The sequence below is a fragment of the Eupeodes corollae genome, chromosome 3, assembly GCF_945859685.1.
Source record: "Eupeodes corollae chromosome 3, idEupCoro1.1, whole genome shotgun sequence".
NCBI lineage: Eukaryota > Metazoa > Arthropoda > Insecta > Diptera > Syrphidae > Eupeodes > Eupeodes corollae.
Window position 1 is genome coordinate 68993810 of NC_079149.1, and position 18300 is coordinate 69012109.

General features: G+C 33.7%; 1 protein-coding gene across 3 annotated transcripts in view; it reads left to right on the plus strand.

Moving 5' to 3' along the window:
• LOC129949497 (hillarin) overlaps nt 1–16806 on the plus strand; it is a 57874-nt gene extending 41068 nt beyond the window's left edge. For all 3 annotated transcript variants that reach the window (XM_056060997.1, XM_056060998.1, XM_056060999.1), the window contains 7 exons: nt 8051–8602; nt 8659–9101; nt 9160–9368; nt 9430–9704; nt 9782–9895; nt 15578–15744; nt 15809–16806. In XM_056060997.1, coding sequence (XP_055916972.1) covers nt 8051–8602; nt 8659–9101; nt 9160–9368; nt 9430–9704; nt 9782–9895; nt 15578–15744; nt 15809–15950 — 1902 coding nt within the window. In that variant the 3' untranslated portion in view covers nt 15951–16806. The remainder of the gene's footprint in view (nt 1–8050; nt 8603–8658; nt 9102–9159; nt 9369–9429; nt 9705–9781; nt 9896–15577; nt 15745–15808) is intronic.
• Nucleotides 16807–18300: the final 1494 nt, after the last annotated feature.

Consider the following 18300-nt stretch of genomic DNA (forward strand, 5'->3'; position numbering starts at 1 on the left):
TTTTATATTAAAAACCCCATTTACGTATTTACAAAATAAAGAAAAGGAGCTGAAATAAAGAAAGACCGAAAAGTAAAAAATTATTTGAAATTCGAGGGTTCGTACGGAATAGATGTAAACAAGAAGTCTAAAAATCCAATATTATCTTAGAATAAAAACAAAAAATTATTATCTTGAAGAAGTCATAAAGACAAATATCCACAAGATTTTAAAACCATCGAAAAGATAACAGAGGAAACCGAAGCAATTATTTCAAAAAGAGATACTTTGTCAACTAAATGAATTAGGAAAAGATTTTTTTCAATTAATTAATTCATGTTTGTTATATAAATTACAAGATTCTTATAAGGAAAAACACATGTACCAAAAGCAAAAGCTTCTTATTAAAAATATTCACAGCATTTTAGTTGAAAAACAAACAAAAACTATTAAGTATATTAAAGTTAATCTTCCATTTAAAAAAAAAATACTCTGAAAACTACTTAGGACCTGGTGACTTAAATCTTTTGTTTTAATTTTATCAAAATTTTAAAGCTAACTTCAATCTAGACAAAATTCTTAAAAAAACTAGCGTAAATTTCAAAAACTTAAAAAATATCTTACTTGCCCTATGCGGGTGCTCTAAGTTAATCCATTATCTTATATCTACTGCCTTACGGCCTCAGAACAATTTTAATACTAAATAACAAGGACTTAATCTTAAACCAAGAAAATAAAAAAAAAAAAAAAACTATTGGCATCTTTGCCATTATTTTGTATTCTATATAAAACTAAAATAAAAAAACTACATTAAAAAAAAACCGAAACCTATTATAATACTTAATAATACTTTTTTTTGTTTTTTTTGTGTGTGTGTTTTTTTAATTTTTTTTTTTTATTTACATAATTTTTGTTGGTGCCACCCTGACTGTCCCTAACCTAATCCTTAAACCTATGTAAGCTGGCCAAGACCAAACGCCCTAGACAACTTTAAATGACATTCTCCATTTAAAGCCACCAAAAGTGGTTCTCCTGCCTCACCCTATCTCGGCTCCGCCTCCCTATCCTGTATCAGCCCTCGATTGTCTAAATAGAGAAAAGCTTCGGTCGGATTGTTGCCACTTAAACGTGCACTTTCGTAGTACTCATTGTTGGGGTAGTAAGCTCCAAAAATCATCGCATTCGCAATGCGACCTCTACCAAGCTTCATCAAGAAATTATCTATTTTGTTTATGTTGGCTCTGTTTTATAGAACCTGGTTGGAATATTAATGTTTGAACTCCGACTCTGGTGTTTTGTGTAGTCAAACACCCGAATCTTTTCCATTTGACCATACCCATAGGTAATCATCGGCAGGATAAGCACCATGTAGCAAATCACCTTCAGTCTGCTGTCAAGACGGCTGCTAAAAAACAACCGTTTTGTCAGGCAAATACTCCCCTAGCTCTGGCCAGAGTAGCACTCATTTGTCTGTCGAAATACAAGTACTGATCCAACCGGATGCCAAGGTACTTAACTACACTTTTATTCGCCAGTGGCTGTCGATTTGGTCCAACGATCACTATATTTTTCCAGTCTCTTTCTCGTATCCATTGAGGCTCCATACAGCGCAGTCCTGAACAGAATAGTTTCGCATTTCTGAATGTTGCTTTCAATTTTCAGTCATCGCAATATTGCTAAGTGTCTTGATAACATAACTTTTGGGGCCGTTCTGTACGCAATTAGGTCGTCGACGTACGCTATTGCCTGAGTCAGACTTGCTATCATATCACTGGTGAAAATGCTGAATAAGATCTGCTGGTTAACCGCTCCCATTTTTAATATCAATGATTTTGGTAGATGTTACATTGCCAATTTTGACAATAAACCGTCTACCATTAAGCATGTCATAAAGCACATACATATACAAGTGGTATACTTATGCCAAATCTGTTTAACTTTAGATACAGATCCAGAGCTCTATTTATAACCTTCTCGAATACCTTACTAATACTTGGCAGCAGACTTATCGACCGGAGATTCGACGGATAAGAGTTGTCCTTTAACTTTTTCGGGAGAGAATGTACCACAGCTATTTTAAAACGCATTGGATAATATGCATTATTCAGAACGTTGTTAAGCAGAGTGGTATAAATGTCCACAGCTGCTGACTTCTTTTTCTTTGATGAATCGAAGATGTGCTGGAGGTCTATCTTCGCGACTCATAGAGTATTAGTCCCGTTTTGCCGGCGATGATGGCATTTGCCAAGTTTTCGTCATTGAACCTGGTAAAACCGAGGTTCTTGGATCACCACTGCGTTATGTCGTTACGCAGGTAGAAGTGGTGCTGAAAGGCTCTATTCTCCAGATCGTGATTAGGGCGAATACTAGGATTCACCTTGTAAAGTAGCCCCCATGGTCTCTGTTTTCTCTTGCGGATATTCGACAACAAAGAAGTCATCATCCAAGACATCGGCGTCTCCTGGATATGTTCCTGCTGTCAGAAGTACGTCTCTGTTCTCTGTCGTCCTCTGAAGCTTAAGACAAGGAAGGTCGTGTTGATCACTCCTCCTACAGATCTTGTTAACTTGCGGAAACATACTCGGGTCACTGTCATCACTAAATATTAATCATGATCACAAAAACTTACAGAACAAAAAATTTTATAATCTTCAGTAATATTTCCGATATTATAAAATAAACTTACAAACATGCATGCAGTAATTTGAAGTCGTTTAATTTTATTTCATTAAGTACAAGTAATCGGTGCGTCATTGTTCTTCTTATTACCAATTAATTTGGTTCAAATAACTTAAACCTAACATGTCGAATGGCTCTCATTTCTGTCATTGTGTTCGAAATTTGTTTAGTATAACAAATAAAAGTTGTATTTTTTTAAGCAGTCAAAGCTATGCAAACAAGGTCAAGTTCAAGTAAACTTTGTTTCAGAGACAGTTTAAAAGCACTATAGACATACGTAGGTTTAAAATTGATATTTGAGGTGCTGTCAAACGCAAAAAAAATATTTCCTACACCTAAAACAGTTGGAACATGGGATTTCACACCTACACAAAACTGTCCCAACGAGATATTAGATTAGAATTCAGGCACAATAACTTTTGTACTTGTGCACTTTTAATAAAACAAGCTGTTGTTGTACACAAAAACAAATTTTGAGGAAAACATTTTGTAATTAATATTGAAAAGTTATATTTAAATAATCTCAGAGATGTCCGTAGGTAAAAACTAAAGAGTGTTGTTTTCAGCTTGTGGTTTTCAAGAAGAAATAAAACGAAGTTAATTTAATGTTTTGGTGAATCCCCAAGCCCATTACTCGAAATAATCGAAATAATAGCAAACCGAACCATTGTTTTGTTAATAAATTTCCACAATTTGTTCAGGCGTGAGCAGGAAAAAGTGACAGCTGTCAAAAAAACTTAATCCAAAAGAAGAAGTACCAGATAAAAGACCAAACGTCTACTGAAAAACACCCGTTATAAACAAAATTTCTTAAAGGTATTATCATTTAATTTGCATTCAAATATTGCAAGATCATTGCAATATCGAAACATCGAAATAAAAGCCGAATGGAGTTTTCCTAGGCCTCAAAATTAACAAACACTGTTTTTCAATCAAAGCTTTATCTAGGTACGGTTTTGGCCTATTATGTTGCAAAGTTTGGTAGATACCTTTTAAGGTCAGTAGTAAAGACAGGTATGGCCTGATATTCTCTTTAATTTTAAAGATTCTGCAAAACAACATTCTAAAGAAATGATATGTCAATTTTAAGAAAAAAAGTTCATACAATTGAAAACCAATTTTTAATTTCTGTTAATAACTTCAAGAATGTAGTACTCGTAGCATGATGGTTAGTGCGTTGGACTGTTATGCAAATGGTCTTGGGTTCAATCCCTGCCTGTGCCACCTTAATTTAAAAAAAAAATCGCGGGTACTGCCTCTTGCGAGGAATCCTTCAAGAGTAATTCTTGTCATGAAAAAGTGCTTTCTCAAACTAGCCGTTCGGATTCGGCCTTAAATTGTAGGTCCCTTCCATTCCTGGCAACAGTACTCGCACACAGGAATGGTTGAGAGTTGTAAGTCACTAGGCCCTGGTTCACAACGGACTGTTGCGCCACCCCATTTGATTTTTTTTTTTAATAACTTCAAGAAAGTGAAAAGATCAAAAACAATGTACATTAGAAAACATACATTGTTTACAATATTTTTAAGCCATTGCATAGCACAGAGAAATGATATCAATTTGTATCTTACTACTGAAAATAATAATTATGTTTTAAACAGCATGTCTATGTCTTAATATTTATAAGTTTGAAGGAAAACATTGCAAAGAAAAAACCTTCATTCGAATTTTGTTTATAATTATATCACAGATATGTTATGCTTAAATTTAATAGGAACTAATTTCCGAATAAATATATAAATAAATAAAAAATAGGCAAACAAATAAGTTAATAAATACACGAATGAATTAATAAATGAGTAAATAAGTAAATAAATAAATAAATAAATAAATAAATAAATACAAAAATAAAGAAGTAAATAATCAAACAAATAAATAAACAAATAAAGACACAAATAAATAAATAAATAAATAAATAAATACATTAGAAAAAGGCTTGAGTTTAAAGATTTAATTAGAAATATGTTTAATGTAAGGTTGAAGATTCTGTGATAAGCTAGCTATGATATTGTGATGCAACAATTTAAAATTTTCGATAGTCAATCATTACCTACTCTTGATTAAATTTAGTTATATCGTTTTAGCCATTACCTTTAAGTCTATTTAATTTATGCTGTTTTCAGTTTTAATTCGAAAACAATCCCCATTGAATTTAAATATACAATTTTTTTAAATAGTTCTTCATCTTTATGTTTAAAAATTCATTCTACATTTTAATTTTTATATAGATTGACCAAAAGAAGTTCTAACTTAACAAAATATTGGTCAAATAAATCTGCCATAAGATTACCAACTACAACACAAATCAAAAGTCACTTATGAACCAGCTTATGATTGATGATCATCACAAGCAGCTTATCTCTCTTCCTAGACCTGTATAGTATAGTGTAAATTGTATACGTTATGTTTGTATATTCATGATATAGTAAAAAGCAAACGAAACAAGTTGATTGATTCTTGATCTTGATGTATAGCGAACCATTATTTATAGACATTATTCGTCATCCTCATTATCATCGTCTATATAGTAGATCCATATAGCATCATTGCAAGACTGAAATGACGACTTCTAAGTCCATTGAGAACATCTTTTTCAGATTCCAATAACAAATGATCAGATAAATACACACATATTTGTATGTATATGTTTATGTACACGTTTATAAATAATAGCTGCTGTACGTATTTTAAAACTGCGTAAAGTGAAAGTACATACTTCGAACTGTAAGTCCAAGTACCTAAGCAAAGAGCTAAGGAACGATGGTAACGTTGCACAGCGACAGCGGCATCCAAAGAGTATAACATAGGAAATGATGTATGACCAGGCCAGTGGGTCTATCATACATTGGAGAATCTCTGTGGACGTACTCTTTGATTAGATATAGCGTTCCTTAAAAAAACGTGTCATGTTTCTGTATGTGTTTTACGTTTATGCACTCAATCTGGTAAAACTCGTTCCGATAGATAGAACACGGGCCGGACATTCAAGCCACGGCATGTGGCGAGCGGGGTATAGGTAATCTTTTAAGCTTGGTAACTTTATATACTTTTTGAAGATGAGCTTTAATGATTGCTGTATTTTGGCATCAATAGATATACACAAAAATTGAGAAAACCTAGACCGACTTTATTTGATTTGTTGTTTGTTTTTTATCACTTCATTATTAAAGTGTGCAATATGCAGTCACTGCATTTTTGATTAGATTATTTTTTCTTTTTTTATGATTTTAAGAAAATATTTTCGATCTTTAGTTGCTTGGTCTGAAACACATTTTGTGACTTTTTTTCCAAAACCGTTAAAGCTACAAAAGTGGGGTATGTCCAACAAAATTTATTTTAAAAGCTACTTTTTCTTGCAAAAGACAATTTTCAAAAAGCTTATTTTTAAATTTCTCCACTACCCCATGCGAACCGAAAGTGCCTTTTCAAACTTTAATTTTTTATAAAATCAAATTATACATAGCTGTTATTTAATTTTTGGTCAACAAATTAGCATTTTAAATATTTATTTCCATATGTTTGTATATTCCGTCTTATTTTAACAAAACTGACCAAACTTTTTTTTTAACTATTTAATACCAATTCCTCAAAATTACTCAAAAAAAGATGTGAATTTAAAAAATGTTTTTTTTCGCAATAAATTAGCATATAATTAGCTTCAAGCCACAAGACTAGCCACTCAATGAGATTCTTACAAAGAATCCCTAATAATTTACAAGAAGGCACTAAGGAAATCTAAGCGATCTTCTAGGCGATCCTTCTGTGTCACAATAGAAGAAACATCTGGAGCCTCCAGATTACAGACAATTCCTTAAACTAATGCCAAGCTGTTTGAAAAATGCAGACGGCTCCTGATCACAAGGGACAAGCTACAATGGGCATTCAACCACTTCAAACCATTTCAATCTGCAGGACATCTATCATCGTTCCTTCTTAAGACCTTGGAAAGATTGATTGATATCCATTTAATGGCTATTGATACAAAACTTCTGTCTTCATCTCAACACGCCTACTGTAAAGGTAAATCGGTGGAAGCAGCGTTACACACTTTAGTACACACCATCAAATATTCCTTCCATCATAAAGAGTTCACTATAGTTGCTTTCCTTGACATCGAAGGTGCCTTTAACAACGTAACACAGATTTCTATACCTTCCAGATCTTTCTGAGAGGATGGGGCATTCCTAAAAGAAGAGTCAATTAATTTTTATACAGATGGTTCAAAAACAAAGGAAAGGGTTGGTGGAGGTGTGTACGTACTCTGAACGACTGAAATTAAGTCTTTCATTCCGCCCTCCCAATCATTGTAGTGTGTTCCAGGTGGAAGTCTTGTCCTGGCTTAAAGAAAACGCTATATATATCTGATATCCGTATCTTCTCAGATAGTCAGGCTGCTATCAAGTCTCTAACAATGTCTAATAGGAAAGCACGCCACGTGGCTAGGCGTATAATCAAATGACTTTTGCAGAAGCTGTATGAACAAGGAAGAGGAGGAAACAGTTCTTCACCTTCTCTGTACATGCCCTGCTCTAGCTCAAAAAAGCAAAAATTACCTATTAGAATTCTTCTAAACGATCTAATCGTATTAGAATAATCAGCCTCACACGTTTTAAGGGACTCAAACTGGTTTCATTGAGCTTAGAAGGAAGGCTCAAGGCTCATGTGGTATCACAATGGGCCATTAAACTGGCCTAAGTGCGTCCCATTCCATCATGGACAGCCACTTTGACCTAACCTAAATTTGTGAGATTGAAATGCTTGATTCCTTCTGCTTTTGATTTTGAAGGAAAGATTTTTACTTATATCTTTTTTTGAAGATGCTGTTATCTATTTTATTATGAATGAAATAATTCATTCATGAAAAACAAATTGTTAAAATAAAATTATCTTCGTTTGAGTTATCCCGAAAAATGGAAAATACAAAACGTCGTCATCACAAATGCTTTCACCTAAGAAATTTGTATTAAAAAAAGTGAATTAAATTCATTTTTCAGCACCTAGTCATATTGACCCTTGAAACAGTGAACCAAAGTCAAAAGTTGAAAGTTAAGTACAACCAATTTAAATTTATTTCACATTGTTTCAGCCAACAACCGAATGTTGGAATTTTTGCACTTTGCAAAAGTGAAATATGGAATATTTTTGTAAGTTGGCCTTATTTCACTCTCTTTTTATTTAACGACTACCTTAAATTTGTTTCCGAAATAATTAAGTGAAGTATTTTCGAAACCACCACCACAAAGACATTTTAATACTTTAAGTGGGTATGTTGTGATTCTAAGCAGGGTGAATGTTCAAAACATCAAAACCACATTTCTCAATACACTTATGTATAAAATATTAACGTATATTTTACTTATATTTATGGGCAATATTTATTTAAATTTGCAGGCCCGTGAAGAACAAGCTCATCTTGAAATGAAACATCGCAAGGAAGAAGATGACTTGTATCGCAAATTTGCTAGGAAACGCGAAGAAGAGGACCGCAAGATACAAAGTGAATTCCAAGATGAATGGGAGCGAGAGCTGCAGCGCCTAACTCATAAATTCGAAAAGGAACTGGCTACATCGAGAAGAAATCGTGATGAGCAGAGTGTATTAACGCTTCGACACCAACAGCAAAAAGATGACCTGGAAAAGAATATGACACTTCGCCGAAGTAAAAAGAAGGAGAGCATTACTCGTAAAATGCTTGAACACGAGCGTTACGAAACAGCGGCACTTGTTGATCGGCAATCTAGTGAAATGTTAGAGCTTATTAGTGCCCGACGAAGTGAATACATGCAAAACGAGAGCATCTTCTTGGACGACGATTTTAATGAAGGTGTCATCGCAATAGAGTATCCCAATATCGCTCCGGTCCCGTCACCGCCAGCAGTCAGTAAATTTCAAATATATACCGATCCTATTGAGTTTGAGGATGTAGATCGTATCGCCATTTCGGTAAGTTTGTCTTGTTTTAACAACCACCAATCGGAAATAAATGTTTGACTTCATAGGTGGCCCAAGAGGATCAGAAGACCTTCACAGATCTTGTCCGTCAGCTGGTTGGCCGTTGCACCACTGATATTGAAAAGGCTCGCACAATCTTTCGATGGATAACAGTCAAAAACTTGAATGCAATGCACTTTGATGACGATTTGAGGGGTGACACTCCAATGGGACTACTGAGAGGCATTAAATACGGAACTGAAAGTTATCATGTCCTTTTCAAACGTCTATGCAGTTATGCTGGTCTTCATTGTGTAGTCATTAAGGGCTATTCAAAAAGCGCTGGCTATCAGCCGGGTGTTAAATTCCAAGATTCTAGATTTAGGAACTCTTGGAATGCTGTTTATGTGGCTGGTGCATGGCGGTTTGTACAATGCAATTGGGGAGCCAGGCACCTTGTGAATGCCAAGGAAGCTCCAAAAACTGGGCGAGGGAAAAACGATAGTCTGCGGTATGTTAACTTTTCAATAACTACTTCATATTTCCTCATTCAATTAATTGTTCCACAGATACGAATACGACGACCATTACTTCCTCACGGACCCTCGTGAGTTCATCTATGAATTTTATCCTCTTCAGGAGGATTGGCAGCTTCTTAAGAGACCAATAACTTTGAGAGAATTCGAAAATCTACCATTTGTACGATCACTTTTCTTCCGATACGGATTGCACTTCGCTGATGAAGGTTATGGAGCAGTGGTTTTAACTGATGATACAGGTTAGACGACCACAAGTAAAATACATTTTTTTTCATTTACAAAATAAAATATGTTCAACAGGTGCTGCAACAGTCCGGATAGCTATGCCAGCCGATATGCAAAGTTGCCTAATTTTCCATTACAACCTTAAATTTTATGACAGCGAAGAAGATTCATACGATGGAGTGTCATTGAAACGTTTTGTAATGCAATCAGTGATTGGAAATATTGTTGCATTCCGGGTTCATGCGCCATGCTCGGGTGCATTCTTGTTGGATATATTTGCTAATGCAGTAACACCGCAGGAGTACCTAACCGGTGAACCAATGAAATTTAAATCGGTTTGCAAATTCAAAGTGAGTTTCGTCAAAAATAATAATATTATTATTTAAACAAATATAAATATAAAATGCATATTTTTTTTTATTTTAAGATTTGCTGTGAAGAATTGCAGACCGTAATGGTACCCTTGCCAGATTGTGCCAGTGGGGAGTGGGGTCCAACTAAAGCAACAAGACTTTTTGGATTGATTCCAATTACACATCAAGTAAGTCTAAATGCAAGATAAAATATGATGCATCTTTTTCAACTTTTCAATTGGAGTATAAAGTTTTTACTTTGTCAATTGAAATTTATTTTGGATTGAATATTCATTTAAAAAAATAGTCTCGCAGACATTATATGAATACCAATATTATTTTTGTAAAAACATAACGTGAATCAATTTTATATTCGTATCCTCCTTTTATTTAAAGTTTAAACTCTTCTTTTCTTTAATGGGTTGAGATACAAACAAAAAACAAACAATAATTTAATTTAATTATTTTTAATTCGTTTAAATAAAAAACAACTAATCGGCACATGAAATGAACATTTTCGCAATGCATTTTCTCCAAGAAAATGTACGGAGAGTGTAAAACTTTATAACAATTTAATGTCGCATTTAACACATTTTTATTTTAAATTATCCAAAATTACAATTTAGGCTTTTAAACAGCCAATTAATATTAAAAACAAAAGCAACTCTATAATTTAACACCTTACAAGTAATCAGACACATCATTTGATTTAATGGCTTCCTCAACGTCGAGATATTGAAGAGACATTTTTTTAGCATACTTCAGGACTTATTTTCTTCTTGAAGGCCTGTCTTTAGATCCTCAATGTTCCTAAAGTTTTTTTGAGCAACTCGACGTGCAGTTCATCCCATGTATGCTCGATTGCATTAAGGTCAAGTAACCTTTTCTGTGTTTACACTCAAACTACGACCTTGCTGTACAACATGTGTGCTTTGTGTAATTGTCGTAATAGAAGATAAAATTCTCTTGTATCCTGAGCTAATTGAGATTGGCTCCCAAATGCTGTTCCAAAATATTTATGTATGTATTGATAAGTTTTTCATTCCACAAATTTTACTTCGTAACCCTGAACTTCCAACACATCATCATGCCATGTCCTACCCACCGCCAAGCTTAGCAGTAGCTCGAGTATCCTTATGAAAAATCCTCCATACATACATTTTGCCACCTAAACCTTTAAGGTTAAGTTTGCATTCGTCCGTGAACAGAACCTTATTTATAATATTGTCATGTGTCTAACGGTTAACTAACAATGCGAACATATGTATCACTTTATTCGTATCTTGTATTGTACAGTCCCTGGCCATATTATTAGACGCACTAAAGAATTTATATAATTATAAGATAATACGCAAAATTTTAAACGTTTAAGAATGGATGTATGGTTACATTTGTATGCACGATGGAGCTCCATGCCACACAGCCTGTTTCATAAAAACTTATTTGAGGGAAGAAAATATCCCTCTGTTGGACTGGCAGAGAAACAGCCCTGATATAAAACCAATTTAAAACGTGCCGGTGGTGATGAGAAGGGAAGTAGCCAAAGATGCGGTCACTTATTGAAAGAGTAATTCACGTGTAAAATTACCACCCACAAATGCACGTAACAGGCAAATCATGCATTGACAGTATGCCGCGCAGAATTGAGGCTCTTAAGCAAAAGGAGGCTCAACAAAATATTTGTAAAAAATTACAAAAAAAAACTGAAAATATTAATTTAAAAAAATCTTTAAATCTGTTGCTTTATTTCTAAGAAGTAGTTTATACCTGTATTCTGGATAGAAAATAATTAAAATGCATTACAATATTCGAAAAACTGATTAAAATAGATGGAAATTAAGATTTTGCATACAATCTAAAGTGCGTCTAATAATATGGCCAGGGACTGTATGTTCATTACCAAACTTAACTCATTTACTTCTATTTTTTCACTGATGTATAGCTCTTTTAATGGCGTGATGGTTAGTGCGTTAAATTTTCATGCGAGAAGTCTTGGGTTCGAACCCTCCCTGTGCAATCTAAAGTTTTTTCACGGGTACTGCCCTTTTGCTTAAGAGTTGTAAGTCACTAGACCCTGGTTCTCAACGGGCTTTTGCGACACCTAATTTATTTATTTGTATACACGGCTGCATGGCCATTTTGTTTCTTATTCTGGGGTGCCAGCACGTAACTTGATACAACCGAGTTTAGTCGATACAATCGAGCATTGGCAGCACACATTTTGGTTCAATCGAGCTTCCTCGATTGTTTCAAAAGATTTGGCAGCACACAAACTTCAAATTGACGTTTGAAACAAAAGTTTTCACTCGACAGAAATAAGCTATCGTCGGCAGTGATTTTTGTGCGGAAAAATGGAAAAACAAAATATTGAAATATGGTCTTAAAATAGGAATATGAGTACCATCAACGCAGCCCACTATTCCCGGTAGTTTAAATTTCCTATAGTAGTACTCCTTGCTGTCTCTAAATTTAGAGCAATCAAATTTAATCCATTGCGGACAAAACTTATTTTCCAGAAGACTCAACGTTCGGCGAAAGAACTTGGAAACTGTTGTCTGTGCCATACTTAGCAACACATTTGTTCCAACATTGGTTTGGTAACTCCCACTAGCTAGGAGATTTAATGTTGCACACAGCTGTAGAACTGGTGGAACTGATGTTCTTCTTCTGTCTTGTGGAAGATCTAAAGAGTATCATTTTAAAACATTCCTTGTTGACTCTAAACTGCTGTACAAAGCTAAAAAAAATTGTTTTACAAATGTTATACATAATCTTTCTTTTCTTTTTGAATATTTACTCATTTTCACTCAATTCGAATGGGTTGCTGTTATCTCTCAAATATCTTCTTTTTATTTTGGCATCTTCGCCTTCACTTTCAGTCTCCGAATCAAAGAAAAACATTTCGAAAAAACTTATAATTGAAACTAGAATGGAATAATTTCAAAGAAAACTCATTTGACATTTCATTTTATAGTTCACAATGACTTTTTTAAGTAAAAGTCACAATGGAACTCGTCTCAAATTACGTGCTGTCAAAAATAATTTGTTTCGAGTTCATCGACGATCGACAATCCTCGATTGTATCAAGTTACGTGCTGGCACCCCTGTTGTTTTTGTTGTTGACTTCTTAACATGTGGTCTCTTTCAAAAAACTCTTTAGAAATTCCGAATAAAAATGGAAAAATGGGCAAAAGTACCGCTACAGAGATACTACTTTACAAAACAGTTAGTGGCCGATCATGTGGGAGAGGTTCAATTAAAGAGCTGTTTTTGTTTTGTATTTATTTACTGTATAATAACTTGAAATGCAGTTTATGGTATGTAACCTTAATTTCAGCTTAAATATTTTATAAAATGATGATCAAGTTCTGCTACTTTCATACATTTTCTTGGAGAAGTTGCATTGCGAAAATGTACACTTGCTTTGTCCAATTAGTCGCAGGAGCCACTGTATATATTTTTTTTAAATGTTCATAGTTGACAAAACATATTTTACTTGGAAAATGCGAAAACGAAGTTAAACTACTATTAACTAAGTCAATTTTGTATTCGTACTTTAAGTTCTCAATATGTAAGAAACTAACATGTCAATTAATTGTAAAGGATGGTTTTTACGCAACCCTGGTTTAAACAGCTGCTTCGTGTTTTGTTTCACTGTCAAATATCTTTAATTTAACCATGAAACGTCTTACAAACGAATAATACTTGCAAATTATTGAATTTTATTATCAAAATGCTTGCTCTGTTAACAAAGTTCATCGCGCGCTTCTTCCTTTTTTTGGTCAGTTTCGACCCACTGAAGCGGCTATTCGGGCTATTGTGAATAAATTTAGCACCAAATTTTACATTTCTGAACATTAAACCGCCAACACGTTTAAATAGAAAGCGAACTGAAGAAAATATCGCAGCTGTATCGGACAGTGTTACTGATGACCATCAATTATCGATTTGTGGCCGTTCGCAGCAATTGGGCCTCTGTTACTCAACAGCGTAGAAAATTTTACGAAAGGATTTAGGTGAGATGCCTTTCAAAATACTGGAAAGTTGGCTGAAAATCCACTGTTTTACCGACGAAGCTCATTTTTGGGTACGTCAATAAGCCGAATTGTCAATTTTAGAGTGAATATCAGCCAGAACCATTGCATGAGCTACCAATGCATCAAAAAAAGTCACAGTTTGTTGCGGTCTATGGGCTGGTGGCATCATTGAACCGTACTTTTTCAAAGATGATGCGAATCCTAACGTTACTGTGAATGGTGAGCGCTACCGTGAGATGATATCCAACTTTTTTTGCCCAATATACAAGAGACGATGCCACATTCCACACAGCATGCGCAACAATGGACTTATTGAGAGGCGAGTTCGGTTAACATTATATTTCATGTTCGGGGCCGGTCAATTAGCCGCCTAGATCGTGCGATTTAACGCCATTAGACCATTTTTTGTGGGGCTATGTTAAAGTTCATGCCTATACAGACAAGTTCGCTTTAATTGACGCATTGGAAGACAACATTAAAGCATTTATTCGTGAGATAACGTTGGAAAGAGTATGCCAAAATCGTACTAAGCGGATGCACCATTTGAGGCGCAGTCAAGGTCAACATTTGCATGAAATAATCTTCAAACATTAAATTATGTGGACCGTATTATCGATTCAAATAAAGATTTCATGCATTTTTGTGATTCTTTTGAAAAACTTTCCTATAGCTTTTGAAAAATCACCCTCTACGTTAACATCTAGAAAAGCTTAATTTTCGCAGATGAGGCAAAATTCAATATTCATGAATCGCATGGCGGACAATTGGTTTGGATTGAATCGTATACCGAATAAAGTAAATTTTGGGGGGGGGGCGACTCTCCGTAAAGAACTAGGGCCTATCGATTTACAACTCTCAACTATTCGTGTGTGCAATAAATGTTGTCAGGGATGGAGTGGACCTACAGTTTTTTATTTAAGCCGATTTCGAACAGATAATTTGAGAAAGCACTTTTCATGACAAGAATTAATCATGGAGAATTTTTCAGGCAGTGATTGAACCTAAGACCTCTGGCATGACAGTCCAACGCAATAACCAAGCCATAGGTACGAATACTTTTTGAAAAACACTCGTGGGTCGGTGATGGCGTTGATTGTGTTTCAGCAGCTGGAGTTGGAAAACTTCTCTTAATTGAATCAACTATGGATCACAGCGTCCACATTGAGATCCTGAAGAGCAAATTAGAAACTAATGTTGCTCAAACGGGCCTGGAAACCAACTTTACTTTTTATCCAAAACATATAAGCTAACGCAACTCTAACGTGGCTTCTCTATTGTTGTCGGAAAGTTTTTGGAAACACCCCCAGAATCACCTGATAGAACATTTATGAGAAGAACTAGACCGCAGAGTTCGAAAATGTATAATAAACAATAGAAACGACGTGAAAGAAAAAATTCTCGAGTGAAAAAAAATAGTATCCAAGACCGCTAATAGATTGATAAGGGCAAAGCTAAGACGATTACATTCCGTATTTAAACTTTAGTTTTTTGTTCATTTAAACAGGGTACTAATATCAAATTGACCCAAGTTTACTGTAGTTTTTCTTCAGTTTGCATTTTTCAAGTAAAATATTTTTTACCGACTAGGAAAATTTGAAGAACAAAAATATACATACATGTATGGTAAATTGTATTAATTTTTATTTTTGTATCTTAAGTCACTTCGAAATCTTTTATATAAGGGTTGCGAAAATAATATTGGTACTCTGTAAATACATAAATATTTAAGTAACATAAACCAGTCACCCCATTGAGTTCTTAAGTCAAAAAAAAAATGAATTAATAGCTTAACAATCATGCTAGCATGTCCTCTAATAAATTAAAAACTTCCAGGAGCCACTCATTTTTGCTGGACGGAGCTTGGAGTTACAATTCCGCATGTCTCGACCCCTGACTGATTTTATGGCCACTCTACACAAGAACGGTATCGAGGAAAAGAAGTTATCCAAATATGTTGCACATACAAATACTTCTGATGACATAGTCACGTTTGTTATAACGTAATTTATATTGAATGCATTTTAGTCACTTATTAATTTGGAATGCAATTTTATTTTGTTTTAGTTTCCCTGAGGAAGGTCAGTACGGTTTAGATATTTACACAAGAGAAGTTGGAGTCACAGTGCAAAATAATAATTCTCCTACGGAAAAACATCTGCTGACGCATTGCTGTAAATATTTGATAAACTCATCCAAAAGAAAGTAAATGTTAAAGTAAAAGTTGCCCAAGGGTCAAACTGTAGCCTTTTTTATACATAATTTTAAAACCTTAACAAATATTTATATATGATGATGTAGAATAATAATTCATTTGTTTTTTTTTTTTGTTTACATTTAATTTAAACGAAATTCTAGTTACTTTTAACAAATAATACTGATGTTCAAATAATTGTAAAATATACTTTGCTGATTTAAATAAATAATCAGCAAGAATTAATATTAGTTAAACCAATAACAAACAATTGAAACATTGAAAACTTAAATAAATGGTGCTTTAAATTACATTTATATCTATAAATTAGGTTTCAGCAAAAAAAACTCTTTATTATAAAAAGTACAACGCATAAAGATCATTAAGATTTATAGTCGGGGACTTGTCTCAACAAACAGTAAGGCGATTTAAAATTTTAAAAACAAATCGCCAAACATTGTTCACTGATTATCTAGACTTTACTTCATTTAAAAATATTAAATTAATAATTGGCTTGAAAACATATCCTATTTTTTAACATTTATATTTAAAGTAATTATGTTTTTTGTAAGTCCTAGGTAAGCGTATACAAAACTTTCAGTCATATTTTTTTACGAAATCTTTATAAATACACCTTTATTAGACTTACCTTATCCATTACTTTGAAGTTGATTATTCACCAGCTCTCCGACTATTAAGAATGTATCGAGCTTACAAAAAATTGTATCTTAACTTGTTGATGTATGTACATAAATTAATTATAACTCAAATGACAAAATTACGATCTAAATATATTATATTTTTATAACCTAGGCTTAAAAGTAATGAAATTTATCATATTTATTGAATAAACATTTAAAACAAACAAATATATTGTTATCGAATTATTTTATTACCATCAGAATGAAAATTTTTATTATAAAACTAGGAAGAAATTGCTGTTTTAGACAGAAAAGGAAATTCGTTTTTATTGTTAAATTTAATTACATATTTTAGTAGGTTAAAATCTAAAATGGACTTGCTATGCATATTACCAAGCTTAGTTATTGGACGTCTACGAAATAGAATATATGTACAGTAAAATTGTGCCACTGAAAATTTTGTTGATGTGTGTAAGAAACTTTCGTTCGATTTTTTTAAACTATTACCGGGAACAAAATTTTAAGAGATTCATGGCAACAGACATTTAACAATTAGATCCGAGTTTGGACATACATTTTATTTCGTGCAGAAGACATGCACATAATTGAATATAATATAAACTGTAAATATTCATTTGACGAATAATCAGGCATATCACGAAATCCATTGTAATCGGAAACTTTTAAGAATTCCGAAAAACCTGATCACGAAATCCGTTGGTAACGCAAAATTATATGAAATTGTCTACTATGAACGTATTTGGTAATAACTTTTTTCGGTATTCGTAAAAGTTTCCGATCATCATGGAATTCGTGATAGGGCTGATAACCAGATCTCATAGAGTAATGAAGTAATCTTTTTTAGTAAACTAATTTTTTAAACTATAGTACAGTAAAATATTTCATGACTGATGCATTTCCGGAAAACTTCCGAAATCATATCATTTTCCCAATTTAGAGAAAAGGCGATGTGAAAGAATTAACTAACTGTGGTGGCATATCTTTTATGAGTCAAGACAACAATCTGCTAAGCGAATGTCAGGCTGGTTTCAGAAAAGAATACTTAACGGTGGACAAAATATTTTCCTTGACATGCATTGCCATCATCATAAAAGGAAAGAAGATATACACCTTCCTCATTGAATTCAAGTCAGCTTTTGATTCAAGTTATCATAATACATTTTTCTACTAGCTTAGCTGGTTAGGTATATCAAAAATGTTAAATACCTTGAATACGTTGAAAGGGCTCTATGCGAACAACGTACAACGCAAGGGAATGGAACAGAAAGATCAGAAGGTTCCACACAGCATCAGGTGTTGAACAAGGCTGTCTTCTGAGCAATGTTTTTCCTTGGGCCTGATTATGAGGTTCGCGTCTGATCGTTTTCAATTCGACCTTTCAAATTCGACTAGCGTCGTATTTCCTTATTAACTAATTCGCGGGGAATCAAAAATAGTTCTTCCTATATTCCAGTGATTTGACACTTTTGGTTTGACTTTTCTTTTTCTTCCTATATTCCAGGGATTTGACAACTTTCAAATAAAATTCGTTTTGTTTTGATTGAATTTGTGAAATTTTATAGTTTATTGTGGATAGTGGATAAAATATAAGAAAATTAAAATAAAGCTAACTCACATTTTTATATAATTACAATCAAGAAAGAATTCACAAAATCGAACAGTGAACACTAATGAACACTCTTTTGCCTGTGCATATGCCAAAA